Source organism: Protopterus annectens, chromosome 11.part0 (genome assembly GCF_019279795.1).
Source record: "Protopterus annectens isolate FY-2018-M chromosome 11.part0, PAN1.0, whole genome shotgun sequence".
Classification (NCBI taxonomy): Eukaryota; Metazoa; Chordata; order Ceratodontiformes; family Protopteridae; genus Protopterus; species Protopterus annectens.
The window spans coordinates 1,194,992,320-1,195,013,801 of record NC_056745.1 but is presented as its reverse complement, the minus strand read 5'-3'; the positions used below and the strand labels follow the sequence as shown (position 1 = coordinate 1,195,013,801).

The 21,482-nt window shown below is 39.0% G+C and overlaps 1 protein-coding gene across 2 annotated transcripts in view; it reads right to left on the bottom strand.

The window, feature by feature from the left end:
• Window positions 1–21,482, bottom strand: part of SLC26A4 (solute carrier family 26 member 4) — a 401,657-nt gene that overhangs the window by 189,453 nt on the left and 190,722 nt on the right. For both annotated transcript variants that reach the window (XM_044088553.1, XM_044088554.1), the window contains exons 7-8: window positions 8,278–8,430; window positions 8,082–8,164 (exon numbers count right to left, since the gene is read on the bottom strand). In XM_044088553.1, coding sequence (XP_043944488.1) covers window positions 8,082–8,164; window positions 8,278–8,430 — 236 coding nt within the window. The remainder of the gene's footprint in view (window positions 1–8,081; window positions 8,165–8,277; window positions 8,431–21,482) is intronic.

Genomic DNA, 21,482 nt, shown 5'->3' with positions numbered 1-21,482 from the left:
CTTCTTGGACCTCTTTTCATTTCCTGTTCATCATAACATATTCCTGCCCTTCCCTGTTAACATATTACACATGTCAGCATATATTTTTACTACCTTTCCTTTGCTGTCATTGCATTGTGTATTGTTACTCCCTGAATGTTTCCTGTTCCATTAACTGAACCATCTGTGTTTTCTTGGAGTTTTGTTGTCTCAGCCCACCCTTCCTCTTTCACCAGGTATTATTCCACATTATCCTGAAATGTTCTGTTGACCTTTATGATCAATATAGTCTGATGTGGTTCCCTATTTCCTTTTGAGGCTGTTCTGATTGACTGTAGTAACCTCCTCTAGGCTATGGTACCCTATATAAGGTTATACTTAGAAGGACATTATCCAGGGCTGCCACTTTCTCAACTGTGTATTGCACAAAAGCATTGTTAGTTTTCTGGCTTGTGTTAAGAAGCACTTTTTACCTACATTCTTCCATCCACCTTCTCACAGCTGTGTTGCAACTGGTCTTGACTTTGATACCTCATCGTCTATAGAGCAGTACCCCTACCCTTCTGCTCCACTACAACTGTTCTCATCTCCATATTATCCTGAGCTGCCACTTTCTCAACTGTGTATTGCACAAAAGCATTGTTAGTTTTCTGGCTTGTGTTAAGAAGCACTTTTTACCTACATTCTTCCATCCACCTTCTCACAGCAGTGTTGCAACTGGTCTTGACTTTGATACCTCCTCCTCTACAGAGCAGTACCCCTAGCCTTCTGCTCCACTACAACTGTTCTCATCTCCATATTGTCAATTTGAAGTCCGCTCTATTCAAGCTGCCCTGTGTAGACTGGCTATCTCCTCCTGGAGGTGTGTCATTCATTGTATCCCTCAACCTCACTTGTATGTGCTTGTGTACAGTGCTTAGAAGTGCTGTTGGTTTTGTGTCTTAGTACAGACAACATGATTTATCTCAAGTCTCCTGTGCTTTCTGTCTGGAAATGTACTGATTTAGACAATATTCCTCTGGCCGCTACTGGTGCCTTCTGCTCTCCAATGCACTACACTGCTACTTTTGCACCTTGCTGCTGGACTGCTGTCAGTATTGCCTTCTGCTCTCCAATGCACTGCACTGCTACTTTTGCACCTTGCTGCTGGCCTGCTGTCAGTATTGCCTTCTGCTCTCCAATGCACTGCACTGCTACTTTTGCACCTTGCTGCTGGCCTGCTGTCAGTATTGCCTTCTGCTCTCCAATGCACTGCACTGCTACTTTTGCACCTTGCTACTGGCTTGCTGTCAGTATTGCCTTCTGCTCTCCAATGCACTGCACTGCTACTTTTGCACCTTGCTGCTGGCCTGCTGTCAGTATTGCCTTGTCCTCTCCAATGCACTGCACTGCACTGCTACTTTTGCACCTTGCTGCTGGCCTGTTGTCAGTATTGCCTTCTGCTCTCCAATGCACTGCACTGCTACTTTTGCACCTTGCTGCTGGCCTGCTGTCAGTATTGCCTTCTGCTCTCCAATGCACTGCACTGCTACTTTTGCACCTTGCTGCTGGCCTGCTGTCAGTATTGCCTTCTGCTGTCCAATGCACTGCACTGCTACTTTTGCACCTTGCTGCTGGCCTGCTGTCAGTATTGCCTTCTGCTCTCCAATGCACTGCACTGCTACTTTTGCACCTTGCTGCTGGCCTGCTTTCAGTATTGCCTTGTCCTCTCCAATGCACTGCACTGCTACTTTTGCACCTTGCTGCTGGCCTGCTTTCAGTATTGCCTTGTCCTCTCCAATGCACTGCACTGCTACTTTTGCACCTTGCTGCTGGCCTGCTGTCAGTATTGCCTTCTCCTCTCCAATGCACTGCACTGCTACTTTTGCACCTTGCTGCTGGCCTGCTGTCAGTATTGCCTTCTGCTCTCCAATGCACTGCACTGCTACTTTGCACCTTGCTGCTGGCCTGCTGTCAGTATTGCCTTCTCCTCTCCAATGCACTGCACTGCTACTTTTGCACCTTGCTGCTGGCCTGCTGTCAGTATTGCCTTCTCCTCTCCAATGCACTGCACTGCTACTTTTGCACCTTGCTGCTGGCCTGCTGTCAGTATTGCCTTCTCCTCTCCAATGCACTGCACTGCTACTTTTGCACCTTGCTGCTGGCCTGCTGTCAGTATTGCCTTCTGCTCTCCAATGCACTGCACTGCTACTTTTGCACCTTGCTGCTGGCCTGCTGTCAGTATTGCCTTCTCCTCTCCAATGCACTGCACTGCTACTTTTGCACCTTGCTGCTGGCCTGCTGTCAGTATTGCCTTCTCCTCTCCAATGCACTGCACTGCTACTTTTGCACCTTGCTGCTGGCCTGCTGTCAGTATTGCCTTCTGCTCTCCAATGCACTGCACTGCTACTTTTGCACCTTGCTGCTAGCCTGCTGTCAGTATTGCCTTGTCCTCTCCAATGCACTGCACTGCTACTTTTGCACCTTGCTGCTGACCTGCTGTCCGTATTGCCTTCTCTTCTCCAATGCACTGCACTGCTACTTTTGCACCTTGCTGCTGGCCTGCTGTCAGTATTGTCTCCTTTTCCTTCTCTCTGTTTCTAACCGATCTCTTTCCTTGAGCTTTCTGCTCAGCTTCTCCTAACAACTTCATCTGATTACAACCCCCAAAAGGACTTAACCAGAGAAACACAGGGTTATTTGTAGTCTGTCTGGCCTGCCTACCTATGATGTCATGGCCTCTGCAATACTTGATTACCTGGTAAAGGTTGGCATTGGTAGGTAGCTTTCCCCTGTAAAAATTTCTATTAGCTGTCTTCTTATCCCTAATTTATCTCAAACGGTACTGACCTTCATGGGTTCTGTTTCCTAATGCAAAGTAGCTCTGTGGCATATATCCTCACACTTAGAATATAGAGTAATAGTTTCCTGATGGCAGCAGCTGTCATCCTGGGACATACAACTTTTTTTCTGGGAATGAAGTAGGCTTTATTCAGGGTGCAGAAGCTCTTAAAGGGATAGTTTTAATTGCAACATGAATGACCCATGGACCAAAGACATCAGCAGTTCTTTTTTCTTGATGGTTGATATCCCAAGTGGTGAAAAATACATAGGAACATCCAGACTATCAAGTACTAAAAGCCAATGGGGTTGGCAATACTGTACAACCATGAGTCATCAAGGCATATGATGAGACCCAACACTACAGGTGTTCAGCATTATAATATCTAAAACGCCTGGTACAGGATATATTATCCACTGTGAAAGTTAAAATTGCAATTATAAATGAATATCAGACATTATTATCTCCATGCATCTCTCCATTTTTTAAATTCCAATGTTCTGGTGAGAGCTGGATTATTGCAAGACCTTCTGCAAATACTAGGTGAATGGAGTGCAAAGCTGAAGATACAGAGAATGAAACTGAGTATAGACAAGACAGTTGTCATGGCAGCAAATGAATGAAATAGGAAAAAGCTAAAAATTGAGAAAGCAAAAATAGAACAGGTTAACAGCTTCAACTTTCTGGGAGGGGTCGTTGAAGAGAAGAGAAATACAAATGAAGATGTGAAAGCTGAAATCAGAAGTGCTGAAGCCAATTAGTACACAGTGTCAGGGATAGTATGTGACAGAAGAATGCCAAAGAAACTGTGGTACGACTAGTACTACTGTATGGTAGCGACACCTGTGTCTTGAAGGCAGAGCAGTTGCGGAAGCTAGAAATGATGGAGATGAAGTGACAGAAATGGGTGGTGGTCTACATACTGTGGGACAGATGAAGAAATTATGACATTAGAGCAGAAGTCAAAGTAGTTGTGGCTGCAATGAGAACAGGTACAGAGACTCAGGCATGTGTGCAGAAAAGCAGAAGATGATTTGGTGAAGATATTTAAGGAGAGACAGGAAGAAGGCAAGAGAAACTGAGAATGTCCTGTAAAGGGATGGATTGTGTGAGGGAAGACCTGTGACAGTCAAGCATGATTGTCGAAGCAGGAAGGAGACTGACACTAAACTTAGAAATGCTGCAATAGTTGATGCAACATCCTGACCCCATGTAGAAAATGAGAGAAATGAGGTTGATGATGATCCTCATCATAATCAACATCATCATCATCAACATGAAGCTTGAGTGTGACTGATTAGGAAATGGGAAAGGAAGGATATTAGATGTGTTGACAAAGCATAATTGGAAGAAGGCTTGGAAGTTTTATATTATAAGAAGTAATGCAGATCTTTAGACTGGGAAAAAGTGAGTAGCTAAAGTACTAGCAGGTGAGGGAGGTAGCTAGGGGATGGTGGCATAAGGTATACAGGGACTAGAGGTTAAGAGTGAGAGATACTCTTGGATATTTGAGGGAGGATAGATAAAGGCAGGGACAGGATATATAAGGACAAAGAGATTAATGGAGGGCAGGATGAAGAAACATCATGGCTGACTTAAGGAGGCATTGGTGTGAGGGAGACAACATAACTTAGGATGAAATACTGAAGAAATGTGATGGCCTGAGGATAAAAGAGGTAACACATGACATGCACATAAGGATATTGTGCAGCTGGTACAAAATGTCACAGTTTAGAAGCAGGGGTTCACAAAGGACTGCAGCTGCTGGAGGTGTGCAGAAGAAGGAAAAAGATAATCTGTGCCTGTATTCAAAGTGCAGTTGGGAGGATGGCATTTGTAGAAAGCACATAAGGAACTGCAAGGACATTTACAGGATAAAGATACAGTGGTCCCTGATGTTCTGTCTATTCAGGGCAGGAGAAAATGTAAGTTATGCCATTCAAGTGAAAGGTGGGGCTGCTGTATCTGGTGAGTTGGATTAAGGATGTGATAGCTAAGAAATGAAAGGGGGGTAGGTGAAGAAGGGTTGAATACAGATGGAGGGAATATGAGGTGCTTAAGGAGATTAGCCGGTAAAGTGAATGAGAAGTGGAGGAAAGAAGGGAAGAACATGAGCACTGGGAGGTAGGTGCTCGGATAGGCTGCCCACAGAAAAGAAGAACATAGGGATAGTAACAGGGACATTTTTTTGAGAATTAAACTTTATGAGGGTGAAATTATACAAGTGCAGTCAAACTGTGTTACAGTAAAGGAAAGGCAGGGGACAAAAGGCAGAAAGATGTGTAAATGTGTAACGGCGTCTCTCTACAGGGTGTTATCACTCTGTTAGTTTTTTACAGTATGCATTGTTAAAGTTATGTTGTTTTTTGTCTGGTATTTATTAAGAAATCCAATAAATGCATTAAACAGTAACTGAGTCAATAGTCTGTCAGGTTCTGTGGAATCCTGCTTGTTTGCAGCCTTTACTGCTAGTATTTGTAAAATATGGAAGACAAAGTTGAACTTGAAGCTCTTTGTTACTGTTATTATTTATTTTCTTCTTATTAACGTTATACCTTTATCAGTGCTAAAACAACATACAGAATCGAATTAACTGAAATCAAGATGCACAGTATCAAATACTATTATTCATCTCTTTTATCCTTGCAGAGTTAAAGATAGTACAGTAAATTACAAGTTTTCAACATGAAGCTTTAGGCTGGCTTCCCTAGGATTCCTGAAGACTAAACTGCTTGGGTGTAAATTACCAGAACTGCCCAGCATTAGCTCCAGAACATAACTGCTTATATCCAACACAAGCAAAATATAAGCCATTTAGAAGTACTAAAAAGTCTGCATCTCAGTTATACAGACATCACACTGACTCACAGAAAGAGCAAAACACTCCTTAAGTCAGGTTGTATTAGCTTGGAAATGTTATGTAAAGTAATGTTTCCTCTAATTGCTTGTATTGTTAATCTGTGCAATAGGACTGAACTGACAGGAGAAATGACACAATGATAAAGTATACTTTAAGGTGAAATGTTTAGACTGTGTGACATATAAGTGTATGCATCGTGGTGAATAGGGGATTGATGACAGTGAATGTAAAGGAATTAGGTGATCTTTGTGCTTTTTTCATTTGCTAACTTTCCATGTCTATACTGCCACTGGCAATGTTCGGCTGCACATTAAAGTTACCCTATAAAGAGGTGCAATGGTGACTTTAGGAAAGCAGCACCATCAAGATGGCATGTAATCCCTTTCTTTTTTCCTGTGTTACAGATTGCTTTTTTGTTAGTAATTTGCATGTATTTATGTTACAATGCAATATGAATAAAGACTATTAAGTTGCTGATTAAATTAATATATACTTGGGTGCACAGTAAAAAGCATGTCACAGTAGTGACCAAATTTAACTGTTCTGAATATTATTCAGTAAATGTAAAAAGCACAACAAAACTTATGCTGTACCACTTGCTCAGTTTTATTGTTTTGAACATCACTCTGTAAATGCTGTAGGCATGCTACAGTAGTGGCTCAGTTTAATTATTTTACTCATGTGGGAAACCCACAGTGTGAAAGTAGCGGACTCCAAGTCAGACTGCCGACCAGTCACTAGTGGAGTCCCACAGGGATCGGACCTGGATTCTCTCCTGTTTGGCATCTGGTTCTCAGAAATCCAGGCCAACACAGAGAGACTCTGGCTGACCAAGTTCACAGATGACTGCAAGCTGGGAGTCATTATTAACACCCCGAGTGATGCAGACATCCTACAGAAAGGACTCACTGAGATCAGTGACTGGTATCGAAATCATGGCCTTAAGCTTAATGCCAAAAAATGCATTGTCATCCCCTTTGGGAAAAACTCAGTTCCCACTAATTAGCACATCGATGGAAGCCCACTGAACACTGAAGATGTTATAAGAGATCTGGGGACACAGGTTGACAGCAACCTCTCCTTCGACCACCACATTGCCACTGTGGTCAGAAAGCCCTACTATGTGGCACATCTCATTAACAAGGGTTTTGCATCCAGGAAGAAAGAGGTCACCATCTCTCTCTACTCTTCCCTCATCAGGCCAATCATCAAGTATAATGCCCCATTTGGCATGTACCTCACTCAACACATGCAACAGCTGGAAAGGTCACAAAAGTACCTCACAAAGAGGATCCCAGGCCTTAAACACATGTCCTACATGGACAGACTCAAAAACCTCCAGCTATTCTCTGTCTCATATCATCTACCAAGAGGCAATCTCTGTTTGGCTTACAAAGCCATGTCTGACCCAGCTCTCTTAGAAATGCTACATCTAAAGAAATCCCAATACCTCCGCAGCACATGCTCCAGAAACCTCAACCTCATTACCACAATCAACAGAACATGCTGGAGGGACAGGTTCATAACCCAGCGACTGCCCATGCTCTGGAATAGACTTCCCATACATGTCAAGCAGAGCACTTCACAGGCCCTCTTCAAGAGAAATCTTGATGAGTGGATGGGTAATAGAAAGTTCACCCTGGGGATCACTCCAGTGGCTCTGCTTGATAGAGGCACTGGGACTAACGTCGGGTGGCATGATGCCAGGGCACTTCTATGGGCTAGGCTTGTAAAGGCTCCAGGGCCATTAGCCTAGTACATACCTATGAACCTATGAACCTATGGATGTGAACAAAGAGTGGAGGTTGCAAACAGCAAGTTGCCACTAAGGTTCGCTACTCTGGCAAGCAGCTATATTTTAATTTGTTTAGTATTTTATTTTATTTTATTTTGCTTACCAGAATATAGTACTGATCCTCATGGGCCTATTTCAGGCTCACTTTTTGTGGGGGCTTAAGACAAAACAGATCAGTGGTAAAACTGCCATGCTGAATGATATTAGTGTAATTAGTCAAACTTATAATGGATATTTTCATGTGGCAGCCATTATAGTAACTTTCCCATTTTCATGTTTGACTACTGTATGCAGAATACAGTCACTGCTAATCAGTCAGTACATTGGTCAAGATTTAAAGGTTTAGTACAGGGCTTAGAGGAGTCCTACTTTTATGTGCAGACCAGTGTATTGCAGCAGGGCTGATATGTCCATAAGCGGTATAGTAAATATCTGTAAACTCTGTTGCAGCTCTGACAAGATTCTGCACAGATTCCTTAATAATCAAAACATAACCCACTGAAATTGCAGCTCTTAATACTACACTCAAATAATGGAATACCATAAGCAGTGACTGAACTTTGAATTTTATCAAGTCTGAAAATAGCATATGCATGTCCCAATAATTAATAACTACTTGCACGTACCCCCTTGGAATATGTTTAACAATGGCAGCATTGTACTTCTTCTCCAGATTCACACCATATGAGACTCCTGTGGCTACTATTGTCTGAAACAAAAGAAGAGTATTGCAGTAAAATATATATTATATTTGTTGTTTATGCTATCTAGATGTACATAAATTATATCATGTTATTACAATTCTTTTATTCTTTTACCTACCACAAATATTTCTATAGGAATAGGAACTGGAATCTTATGCTTGAACCGATCATTTATTTCTTTAACAACGCTACAAATTATAAGAGTAAGTAGTCCTGCTATAAGATCGGCAATGTTAGTTGTACCAATGCGCTGAAAAATCTCAATGAGGGTCTGAAACAGAAAACAAATAGTGAATCAATTTGTAGTTATTGGATGCACTGCATTTTTCTAATATCACAAGAAAAAAAGATACAGTAAAACATCAAAATTATTTTGTATCATGAACTATTTGCTATAGAAAGACAAAAAGTAAAGAAATGAAAAACACAAGTAAAGTTGAACAACTTGTAATGGATCACAATACCTGGTAGGAGACTACTACCTATAAGCTCAGCAGGATATGGCAGACAGTTTAAACAAATGGACACATCACATAGCACAGCACTAGATTTAATCATTTCAGATTGAAAGTGTAGTGTATTGCTGTAATTTACTGATATGACAAGAGTCTCTTTAAGGTAAAGTATTGCCTACTACCAAAGGTGTACTACAAGGATCCATTCTTGACCCTTCCTTTTCTTCATATTCTTTAACAAAGTTCTTTGTGACATCCCCATCTCCCACTTATCCTCTATGCTGATGACATGGTCATTTACTGATCAGGTCACTCTCTCACCAACATTCCATGTCAACTCCAGTCAAACTTACATGAGCTCCAGCAATGGCTTGTAAACCGTAAACTACTTCTCAACCCCACCAAGACTAAAATTATGCTTTCTGGAACTCCACATAAAATTCAACAAGCACCTAATTCTTTAACTATGTTTGACCTGCACAACCATTCACAGAGACAATCTCCACCTTCAAATACCTAGGACTCTGGCTTGATCAGTCACTAAACTTCCATTTCCTCATAGGCAAACTAAACTCGGAGCCAAAAAGATCTCAACTCTTCTATCCTAACCAGCCAGATCAGCTATAGGCAAAGGAGTTCTCCTTTCTTAACTTGAATATGGGCTCCCAAATTTTGCTTCTGCCTCCAAGAAATATTGCCACACTCCAGACTATCTCTTACAGCATTTGTTGATTCATAGTAAATTCACCACTCTTGTCAGTATCACTGTATAACCCTAGAAAAAGCCAAATAGCTACCCATAAAACAAAGATTTAACCTACTTTTAGGATCCCAACTCTACAAAGTACTCTACACATTTACCCTCCTTGCAGCTAGATTTCCCAAAACAACTCCTCATACAACCTACTCCCAAGCTGAACAACTCTCATTACACCTAGAACCAAACTCCACAGCACAGCACATGCTTTTTCCTGCCATGCACCTTCTCTCTGGCAAGCTCTCCCCATCAACATTAATGAAATCCAAGCTTATTTAAAATTCAGAATGCAACTCAAAGCACATCTTTATTCAAGCCAAATGCTCCCGCTTCAACACGGTACACAACACCTAACCTAACTCCTTTCTGAGTCTATTCTCCCCTCTCAAGATTCACTGAAGATTGACCCACTTTAGAAACTAATGTATATATGGCACATTAATACTCTGCTTTATTGTACATTGCACTGTGCTTGTTCAATAGCATGTATACACAGTTTTTCTCTATGTAATTAGTCTGAGCTACTCTGTTATTGCTTACACTTCTGTAAGTTTTTGTTTGTAAAATGTTTTGTATTTCACCCAGGCTGAGTCTGACCTTGATCAATACTGATCCGTGCACTACCCTGGTAAACAAATATAAAGAAAGAAATACATTTAGCAAGAAGATTCATAGCCCACTAATTAGTGACAACAGTAGCTTCTCAATGCAAATAAACAAGGCACTTGTCATTTAATTTTTTAAAAAATAGCAGATGGCCATTTCCTGATAGAAAGTTAATAATTCCACCCCTTCCTCTGCATTCTCATGCTCTGTGAACTATTTTTTAGACAACTTATTCAAGTCTATAGATGAATTTTAAAGCAGTTTGGTATATTTTATATTTTATAGGAAGACAAGCTTAACATGAATGGCACTAAACTAGCCAAGAGAATACAGCTTTGCTTAAGGCGAGACAAGTGCCCAATTCCATAAAGAAGGTGGAGAATGAACTAGACAGACCTCTACAGCCAGAATTCTGCCTCATACAGAACTAAATATGCAACTCAAGTTGTTCCACTTACATAAAGAAATGAAACATTAACAGTCTAAAGACATTTTAAATTAAATTACAATGAACAATATAACATCAGCAAATGTAGTTGAATGCGACTTGCTTAATGTTCATAAGTGAAATTACAGCCATGGATGACAAAATGTCTCCTTATTAAGTTAATTGTATCAATTGTTTTTCAAAGATGGCAGTAGTAACTGATATTTGATTAATTTGCAAGGGGAGGAAAAAGAAGTTACTACTGCTGTTTAATTAAGCACATTGACAAACAGTGCCATCAAAATCTACAAATTAAGAGAACGTTGCATTACTTACAGCTACTGTTAATGCCTCAGCAGTTTCTACAAAGGTACCAGTACGTGACGTTTAACTGGGGAAGAGGAGAATGCAGGATACATTTCTACTACTTAAGTATGTTCATTCAAGACTGTGACAAGGTTTGGTATCAACATTTTCAAATCTTGTTTCAGGGAGGAAGGGGTGCTCTTTCCTTATCCCAGCTAACATCTGCGTCATAAGAGTAATATTCACTATTTGTTACAGCTGCTGCTGTGGTTATATTAGCCATTTTGAAAGCATCAACAGGAAGTGGAATTGGATTGTTAGAAAGCGGAACAGGGAGACGACATAACTGCTACCTCAGTTTACTCGTTCAAGGCACTGTCAGGGCCTGGCATCAGAATCAACAAATCTTGTTTCAGGAAATAAACAGAATTGTGTGTTCTTTTTTAATTGGTGTGATGAGAGCTTTGTATTACTTGCAGCAGCTGGCGTTGCTGTATCAGCCATCTCTACAGACACACCAGTAAATGGCATCTGATTAGAGGAAGGGAGAAGAGGAAGGAGGCCTTGCTGCTATGTGAGCCAGCATTTTCACAGTATATATGTTTGCAGGTGCATGAGAGGCTAAAGTTCCACTATGAGAAGAAAGTTTGAAAATGTTATGAAAATATTACATTCACTTGTAAACATTATGCTAATAACAGGAGTGAGAAAACGTTCCGTAGTAATAAGTGCTCAGAGTGTACATGCAAAAAAATTACATTTTTAGCATGTTTTACTTCTCATATAAGTGTAATGTTCATGTTGTAACTTAATATGGTCTTAAAGAAATTAATATTCATCATCTTACGTCTCTTTCACATTTACACCTGTTAGTGACTACAATGTTAAAAAAGTATAGGAGAGAAATACCACTCTAACTAAAACAGGGGAATTCATGTTTAAATGTCTTGTATACCTCTTAACCTCTTACCATAAAACATATGGACAAAACCTAAAATAATGGAGAGACAAAGGCCCAAAGAGGGTCAAACTTTAAATATTGTTCTTATGAACTTAGAAAGCTGCTTGAATAACATGATTTGTATAAGCATGCATTTTCTGAATGATGTTAAATCTGAAACTCATGCATGACACTATTTAGTGACTTCAAACGTCAGTGATTTACCAGAACACCATACATTTTACAAGGAATAGCCCAAAAATATGAGGCAAAAATCTGGACAGTTAAGAGCTATGATGTCTTGCCGTTAATCATGATATTAATGTTTTGAATGCTTTAACTATCCAAACTTGTTATTATACACTTGTTAGTGTTTTATATTTGCTTGCAAGGACATTTGTTTTAATGTATTTGGGGAATGTCAAACATTGCATAGCAACGAGAAATGTGTGATTATGGGTAATTTTAATTACAAACGGCTTTACCCTATTACATGTACATTCCACATCTTGGAGCTGTATAAGTATCTTCCTACACCATAACTTCTCTTACTAGATATGCTTGTACCAGATATATTCCTTTGATTGACTAGATACTCACATCTTGTGAAGCAAAAGATCTTCATTGTGAAGTACTGTTTGAGGCTTTTAGTGAATATTTGCAAATAGTCTGTCAAGGTGATCTAAACAGAAAGGCTGTCTCAAATAAATATATTTCCTTATAGAAATGTCAGAGCTATGCATTCTGAGGAAACCTGTAATTATTTAGCATTCCTTCACTGGAACACATACAATGATATTATTAATATTAACACAACAGGATATTTTGTAAGATATATATATATATATATATATATATATATATATATATATATATATTACTCTACCTATGATCAAGTTCTTACTTTTACAAAGGAAAGAGGAAACACAAAATCACATGACTTGATGCAAAGCTCAAAGACCTAGGATAAAAGTAAAATCATTTATATGAGAGATATACTGGGGCCAAGTCTAGCAAATAAAGTTTTTAAAAGATAAGTCATTTATAGTGGATTAAAAATTAATTAACAATGGGAACACTGGAGATAAATCTTGTCTAAAGGTAATACAACAAATTTCTAGAAATATGTAACAATTGGAAGAAAACAACCTTTTGCAGCTGGCAGCAGAAAGAGAGATGGTGGTGTACTTGTTAATTACACAGATGATATGATGATTTAAACAAATATTTTTACTGGTTCAAGTGCCAGTATCAGCTCTTGAAATGGTTATACTTAATTTCTTCAATTTTCATATTTAAATTATTTTCTGATGAGCAAGTTTTGTCTGCCATAAAAAGCACCAACAAGCCCACAGTTACATTAGATATCACCAATTTAGACTTTTTGAAGCTGAGATTAGATAAACTAGTATGACGCTTCATTTAGTTCTGACAAAAAATCATTGAATAGTAGAATAAATCAGCTTTAGAACCAATACATAAGAAGGATGAGAAAGATCAGCTCCGAAATTATCCAAGATGTTAGAGAAGCAAATAGCTAACCTTATTACCCAGGTACTTGGAAAGTAACAGCACAATTTTATAATTATGGGCATTGCTCTAGGAAAAAAAAAACTTCTACCTTAACTGTCAAAAGTATTTTATCAGTCTGGATATTCAAATCTTATAATTACTCAAAAGTTGAGACCAGTCTTGGTTCATAGGTTCATAGGAGGTTACTTGTCTAATGGCCCTAGGGCCTTTACATACTTAGTTGTGTAAAAACCTATGTACCCTAATTGACCACAGTTAGATAGTTATTGTTAGCAGAGTGATTCTTTGATCAGCACCGACTACCCCTGTCCGTGAGGGACATAGGTGCCACCCCCAGAGTGAATTTACAGTCACCCATCCAATTGTCAAGGTTCCGCTTAAATATGGTCATTGAGGAGCTCTGCTTCACATGGAATGGGAGCTTATTCCAGAGGAGTGACAATCTCTGAGAGGTATATCTGTCTCTCCAACATGTTGTGTTAATGTCACAGGCTAGGATGAGATCCCTGGAATGAGTGACTCTTGTCCCATTTGATTTGCAGATGTGCAGTATTTCTATTAGGGCAGAGTCAGAGGATGCTCTGTAGGCCAGGCATAGGTTGCCTCTCAACAGCATGTATGATACAGAGTACAGTGCAAAGGCTTTCAGTCTTTTAATGTAAGTCACGTTTTGGAGGCCCTGTATTCTCTTGGTTAGAAACCTCTGTGGTCTGTCCAGTTGCTGCAGGTGTCTGGTGAGATACATACAGAAGGGAGCATTGTACTCAAAAAGTGGTCTGATAAGGGTCTGTTATAGTGGAGTTCCAACCTCTTTAGTCTTGGATGTGATGCCCTTATTTATGAGATGCGCAATGTAGAAGGTTTCGCTTACCACTATGAGCACATGGTGACTGAAGTTTAGATTGCTATCAACCTGTATTCCCAAGTCTCACACCACTGGGTTTGAACTTAGAGGGCTGCTATCTGTATCATAACTTGGAGGGGTACTTCTTTGCCAAAGGGGATAATGATAATTTTTTTTTTCCATTTAATTTTAGCCTGTAACTTTGGCACCATTCATTAGTCGGTTTCAGCCCCATCTGTAATACGTTTACATCATTGGGGGACTCAATGATTGCACCCAGTTTGCAATCATCTGCAAACCTGGTAAACCACAGGCCATCTACTTTCATCTGGATCTCAGGGAAATAGATTCCAAACAGTAGAAGTCCCAGCACAGATCTTTGTGGTACCCCACTGGTAACTGGTCTGGTGGAGGAGGACTCCTCAACTTTGACAGTCTACATTCTGTCAGTGAGCCAATGGGTTACCCATCTAGTGAATTATGGGTTAATACCACAGAGCCACAGAGAGTAAAGTAGTTCATGTGTACATATGCCAGCACAGACAGCTGGAGTTTTGTAAAAACAAAGTTTATGTCATTTGATTATCTCTGATTTGTGCAGATGCTGCTGTTAAAAATATGTTTGTAAAGTTACCTGTGTTCAAAATGTATAAAAGTGTACATTAGGATGTGTTGCTGTAACTGATCAAATGTAAATGTTTTATCTTATAGCTTTCAGATGCTGCCACAAGTCTTAGCAAAGCTCTGTGGGTATATTGTACCAGAGTCAGGTGCCCAGAGCTGATGTCATCCTGTAACTAGCTGAACTCTTTGGAAGCCTCACAGCAGCATAGCATCTGACAGTAAAGATCTCTGCAGGAGACATATATATCTCACACATCCACAGAGTCAGTGTGAGATTCAGTCATTATCTACTGCCAATCATTAGCGGACCGGAGTTCCGCTGTGGTGACTCCTAACCAGGAAAAGCCAAAAAGACAAACAAACAACAAGTAGAGAGATTCATTAGAGAGACAGTCAGCATCTGGATTTTGGTGTGGAAAGACACTCAGCACACATCATTGTGCTTTGCTCTAGTAAGCAGTCAGGGAATAGTATTTCTCTAGTCAGAGAGGGACATCTAGTGAGAATAGTTTAGTACTATTTTTTTCTGCATCTGTGAGAAACTATCCAACTATATTATTTTGGAAATCTCCTGTGGTCAAAACTCTGTTATTTATTGGATTCAGTATTCTCCTGTTTACTGTTTATTATTTATTATTAAATATTTTAATACCTTTTATTGTGGCTGGTCCTTTAGAGAATGTTTTTAACATCTTGAGAGTACTTTTGCTTATATTGGTGACACTGCGGCCACTCCTGAAAGCCTTGCTGCTTTGGCCACACTCCACTATCAGTATTAATATTAATTTTGCACAGTATAATTGGGTACCCTTTATAAGAGCCTTAAAATAGCTAATTTGTATCAGTCTGATTACCTCAGACTCGGGGCACAGCTAGTAAATCTGTGCCAGCTTTTCCCAGGTGTGTATGTGTATGTGTAAAACTGAAATATTCAAGTGTGTGTGTCAGCTACTGGGAACAGGAGTACAGAGCTCCAAAGTAGGTCAGTGTAGAGTTTGTGTGGGCCTGGGGAGAGAAAGAGGGTACAGTCCCAGGTGTGGAGACTGCTCCCTGTGTGCTCTTATGGGAAATTGTGTTTGGTGCAGAAAACTACATCTGAAAATACTGTGTAAAACCATCTTTGCTCTTAGTGACTGTCCTTCACCGGAGCCAGTGGTGAGGATTGAGTCTCCTTGATTGCTAGCCCTGATATAAGGGAGATGTTACATATTGGAGGCAGCTGGGTGGAATATTTATTGAACTTCAGTAGCCAGTCAGCAGTTGTCACTGAAGGTGTGTGGACTCTCAGCAGCCACAAGGTAAACACACAGAGTTTCATTCTCAGAACAGTTTTATTTATTTTGTTAGATTAGTTTAGTCAACAAAGACAGGCAAGGATGTCAGCAGAGGATTACAGCAAGCTGACAAAGAACCAGTTGGCCAATGCATGTGACGGCAAAGGACTGGTGCATGCCAACCTGACTAAAGAGAAGATGATTTCAGCTTTGGTCACAGACAACCAGTCCAGTGATGGGGATGTGCAGTCATCAGAAACAGGACAGTTCACCTTTACTTCAAAGGACTTAAAAATCCATCTGGAGTTAAAGAGACTTGAACCGGAGGCCAAACAGCTGGAAGCAGAATCAGCAGACAGACTGTGGTGTTTGGAGGTCAAAGAGAGATTACAGCATTTGGAGGTTGAAGAAAATGAGAGATTGCTATGTTTGGAGGCTGAAGAAAATGAGAAACAGTGCAAAGAAAATGAGAAACAGCACCAACACGAGAGGGAGATGCTGACTCTTTGGCAGGGTCATGGAGGTAATGGGAAAGAGAATAACCAGACCCCAGAAGTAATAAAGGTCAGTAGATTTCTTTCACAGTTTACATAGAGCGATAATTTTGATTGTTTTATTCATGTATTTGAAAGGGTATGCAAACAGTATAATGTTGACCAAGGGCTCTGGGTACGGTTCCTGACTTCCTTACTCCATGGTAAAGCTGTAACTGCTGTTTCTAAATTCTCTGATGCTAATTGCTTAAACTATTATAAGGTTAACAATGCTTACTAGAATGCTTTAAATTAACACCTGAGGCTTACAGAAAAAAAGTTTTGTGAGCATAGACACAAGGCAGATGAAAGTGTATATGATTATATTGCTGAATTAAGCACTTACTTTCATAGGCAGGTGAGTGGATGTCAGGTCAACACTTTTGAAGGGTTGGCAGATCTTTGAGTGAGGGCACAAGCCCTTTGCACTTTGCCTGAGGACATGAAAATCTGGTTGGCACACCGAGAGTATAACTTTGCAGATGAGCAGGGGAGAAAAGGGGATCTCTACTTAGTAAGCAGAGCATCACTGCACAAGAAGGGGTTATCCAGTGCTGCACATAGTTATAGGGGAAACCATGTTGGGCAGCCTAAACCACCCCAAGAGAGTACATTAGTAACATGGGAAGCCACTAGTTCAGGTACACCGCCAGGACCAAGGATTAAATGTTTTAAATGTAACCAGAGGGGCCATGTAGCATACAAATGTCCAATGAGGTAAGGTAGAGAACAAAAAGTGAAGAAGCCAGCAAGTGAGAATAACACCATGCCAGTGGTAAGTTGTCTGGAGACAACAGGGGTGCCAAATTATCATCTAAGTTTGTATCCTATTTTAGTGGCTGGAAGACAGGCCACTGCTAAGAGAGGCACAGCCTCTAACATTACCATTGTGAAACCTACAATGGTTAAAGAGGAGCAGTATGTCACTAGGCAATCCACATCAGTCAGTACCATCTGTGCCAGGGAGAGTAGGGTAATACATGTGTACATATGCCAGCACAGCCAGCTGGAGTTTTGTAAAAACAAAGTTTATGTCATTTGATTATCTTTCTGATTTGTAAAGATGCTAGTATACATTAGGGTGTATTGCTGTAAGTGATCAAAACTGAATGTTTTAGCAGAGAACCCTAGAAGGGTGAAAAGTTTGAAATTGTGTTATAGCTTTCAGATGCTGCCACAGATCTTAGCAAAGCTCTGTGTGTGTATTGTACCAGAGTCAGGTGACCAGAGGTGAAGTCATCCTCTAGCGAGCAGGAAAGATCTTTGACAGGATATATATATATATATATATATATATATATATATATATATATATATATATATATATATATATATCACACATCCACACAGTCAGTCAGTGTGAGATACAGTCATTCAGTAGAGAGATTCAGTAGAGGGACAGTCATCATCTGGCTCTAGCTGTTGAAAGATACTCAGCACATATCATCTTGTCATCCTCTACTAAGTAGTCAGGAGATAGTATTTCTTTAGTCAGACAGGGAGATCTAGTGAGAATAGTTTAGTATTGTGTTTTTTTTTTCCTGCATCGGCAAGAAACTATCCATCTGTATTATTTTTGAAATCTCCTGTAGTTGAAACTATGTTATTTATTGGATTCAGTATTCTCCTGTTTACTGTTTATTATTTATTATTAAATATTTTAATACCTTTTATTGTGGCTGGTCCTTTAGAGAATGCTTTTAACATCTTGAGAGTACTTATGCTTATTTTGGTGACACTGTGGCCACTACTGAAAGCCTTGCTGCTTTGGCCACACTCCACTATTAGTATTAAGATTAATTTTGCACAGTATAATTTGGTACCCTTTGTAAGAGCCTTAACATAGCTGACTGGTGGCAGCCTGATTACCTCAGAGTCTGTGCAGAAAGGGGCACAGCTAGTAAATATGTGCCAGCTTTTCCCAGGTGTGTATTTGTGTGTGTAAAACTCAAATATTCAAGTGTGTGTGTTTCAGCTACTGGGAATAGTGTCACAGAGCTCTTAAGTAGTCAGTGTGGAATTTGTATGGGCCTGGAGAGAGAATGAGGATCCAGCCCCAGGTGTGGAGAGTGCTCCCTGTGTGCACTTAAGGTAAATTGTGTTTGGTGCAGAGGACTGTATCTGAAAATACTGTGTGAAACCATCTTTGCTCTTAGTGACCATTCCTAACAGGAGCCAGTGGTGAATATTGAGTCTCCTTGATTGCTGGCACAAATATAAGGGAGAAGCCATAAGGCCATAACAACATTAGCAAAAATAGCACCACAAGGGAAACCCATCGTTACTCTGCTCTTCTGTAAATAATAGTTTTAAACAATAATTATATTCTTTTTTGAGGGAAATTATTTCAAAAAGTTCCTCATAAAGATTAATCTCTTCCTGGGATATCCCTTTTTCAAATAAAAATTCAGTAACCCATTGGATTCCTATATTTTGAGGAATAACTGTATACAAATCTTTGACATCTCTGGTAACAAATATGTCTTGTGGGTTAAATTGTAAATTGTTAATCAGTTCCAAAAAAATTCAGAAATATCTACATATTTATTCCTCTGCCTCCAAAAATTTTTTGACTTTATTATCCAAATATTTTGCACATGCAGAGGTAACAGAATTATGTCCATCCACTATCGGATGCATTGGTGAATTATTTAGATTTTTATGACTCTTGGGGACCCAAATATAATAGGTGTTATGGGGGCTACCATATTCAATTAATTGTATATATCCAAATCAATACTTGTTTCTATAAACATATCTTTGATATGCATACTAATTCACCTACATACTCTATTCAGTTGATTCCTTGACACCAACTCATATGTTCCAGTATTCATAACATCGAGTATTGTACTATTATACTCCTGTAAGTGCATAATGGCCAACTATCCCCCTTATCCTGTTTCATAATCCTGATATGCTGTTGTTTAATAAAACTCAGTAATTCATGTTCATGCCTATTTAAATTACAATAACATTTTTTCTTCTTATTATATTTATTATTATTCATTAATACATTTCTTATGTCTAATTCACATACCTTTTCAAACAACTGAATCACCGGATGAAGGGGTGGGTTATAACTACTCAAAATCCTATAGTCATTATTAGTTGGAGTATCATCAAAAAACAGCTTGAAACTCAACTTTCTAATAATAATAATATTAATGATAAATTAGCCCTTGCAGATGGCACGTACTTGGCCCATTAATAACAAATCAGCAAGTTCTGAATTAACTAGTGTCTTGGAGAAATTAAATATTTTAAAATTACCTTTCTGATTGGAGATAACTGTGCATTTAATGTCTGCAGGTTCTAATACAACAGGGGCTGCCGTGATTGTGGCTGAGAGTTGCATTAATTCCTCCATTCCCAGTACCTCTATTGTGATTGGTTGGACTATGAGGGCTGGGACCGATTGTTCGATCTCCATTGGCTCTTCTGTAGGGGGATGTGAAAATCCTGATAATTTCACTGGTCATCCTGTTATTGCTGATGATATCTATCCCTTAGTCTCTCTGAACTTCTTAGAGAGGGGAATTCAACTGAATCAGTCAAGAGAATATTTTGTTCCACTTGAGTGTGAATATTAAATTCAGTAAAAAATCTGTCTGATTATTTGAGCCATCATTAATAACGTGCTGATTAAGTTGCTGTTGGTCCATCTTGCCCCATCCTTAAGAGACAGGCGGATTCAAAAAAGTCATTCCATTAGCATAATCAACCCTGTCCCTCTCCACTTTTTTAATCTTTGTAGATTTGGCAAGATAATTTCATTTAATACAATTTTAAATATGATGTATATATTTATTTATTTTATATTTAATGAATTACTTTATCTGATTAAGTTCTATATTGTCATGAATGAAAACACTTATCTGTTTAATTAATAAAATAGGGTGATGTATAATTAATATAATTATTCAGCAACTTTTGTTTCCTTTGGAGACATAACGTTTTATGTTTTAATAAAAAAAAACTATGACAAACAATGGAGCAGAAGTAAAGAAGGACCAAAGTCATAAGAAACCCTACTCTTCATAAACTGAAGTGGGGAGGGAGTGTTTTATCTCCATTTTAAGCAGAAGGATGGAAAGAGTAGAAGCTCTGGTAAAAACTGAACTTGGAAGAGTAGTGAGAATCCCAAAAAAGAAAAAGAAAACTGCTTGCCCTTGTTCTCAGTAATCTACATATGAAAATAAAGGATTGCTGGATAACAAAGATCATGCTGCAGTTCCAGGAGAATACATGAGCAATGATGCAGAAATACAGGATAGACTTCAGTTAGGAAACACAGTGAGAAATCATATGGATAGGTAGATGAACTGGGGATAATGAATTGTCTACAAGGGTGAAACAATGAGGAAACATAAAAGGGGATAAATTCTAGTGTCACAAAAATAAGGGAAATTTGGAAAAATAGTTTGGGTGAAGACAGAGCTAAGAAGATGATAAATGAAAATAAATTTTGATTAAAACTTAAATGATTAAATAATAAAATGAAACACCATCACTAAAGATATAACAACAATTTAAACTTTAAACATAATCTGTCCACCAAAATCAGAAAAATATTTTATGCACCCTAAGTAATTATAAAAGGTGTGTCTATACACTAAAGGGATATCATTGCATTACTTTATACATCACATACCCAACCCATTATCTAACACAATGCTGCAGTTTTTCAGGCAGCATGAAACAATGTGAAAAAGTATAATGTTCCTTACCAGAAAAATCAATGGAAAGGAAAACTTGAACTAATTAGAAAGGCCGCAGGACTTATTTTATCCTGCTTCTTACTGATTGCTTAAAGGTGACCTGCCAAATCTATAAGATGTTTCTGGAAAAAACAAGAACTGCACTGGCAGCTTAAATTCAATGACAGTGCATGGCCATGACTAAATGATTATATTTCTATGGCTCCAGTACTTAAACTAAAGGCTCTGATGAGATGAAATGTTTAAAGGTTGTGGGAAATTAATTTACTTATTTTTTTGAATGGGAATTGTTGAAAGTTAAAA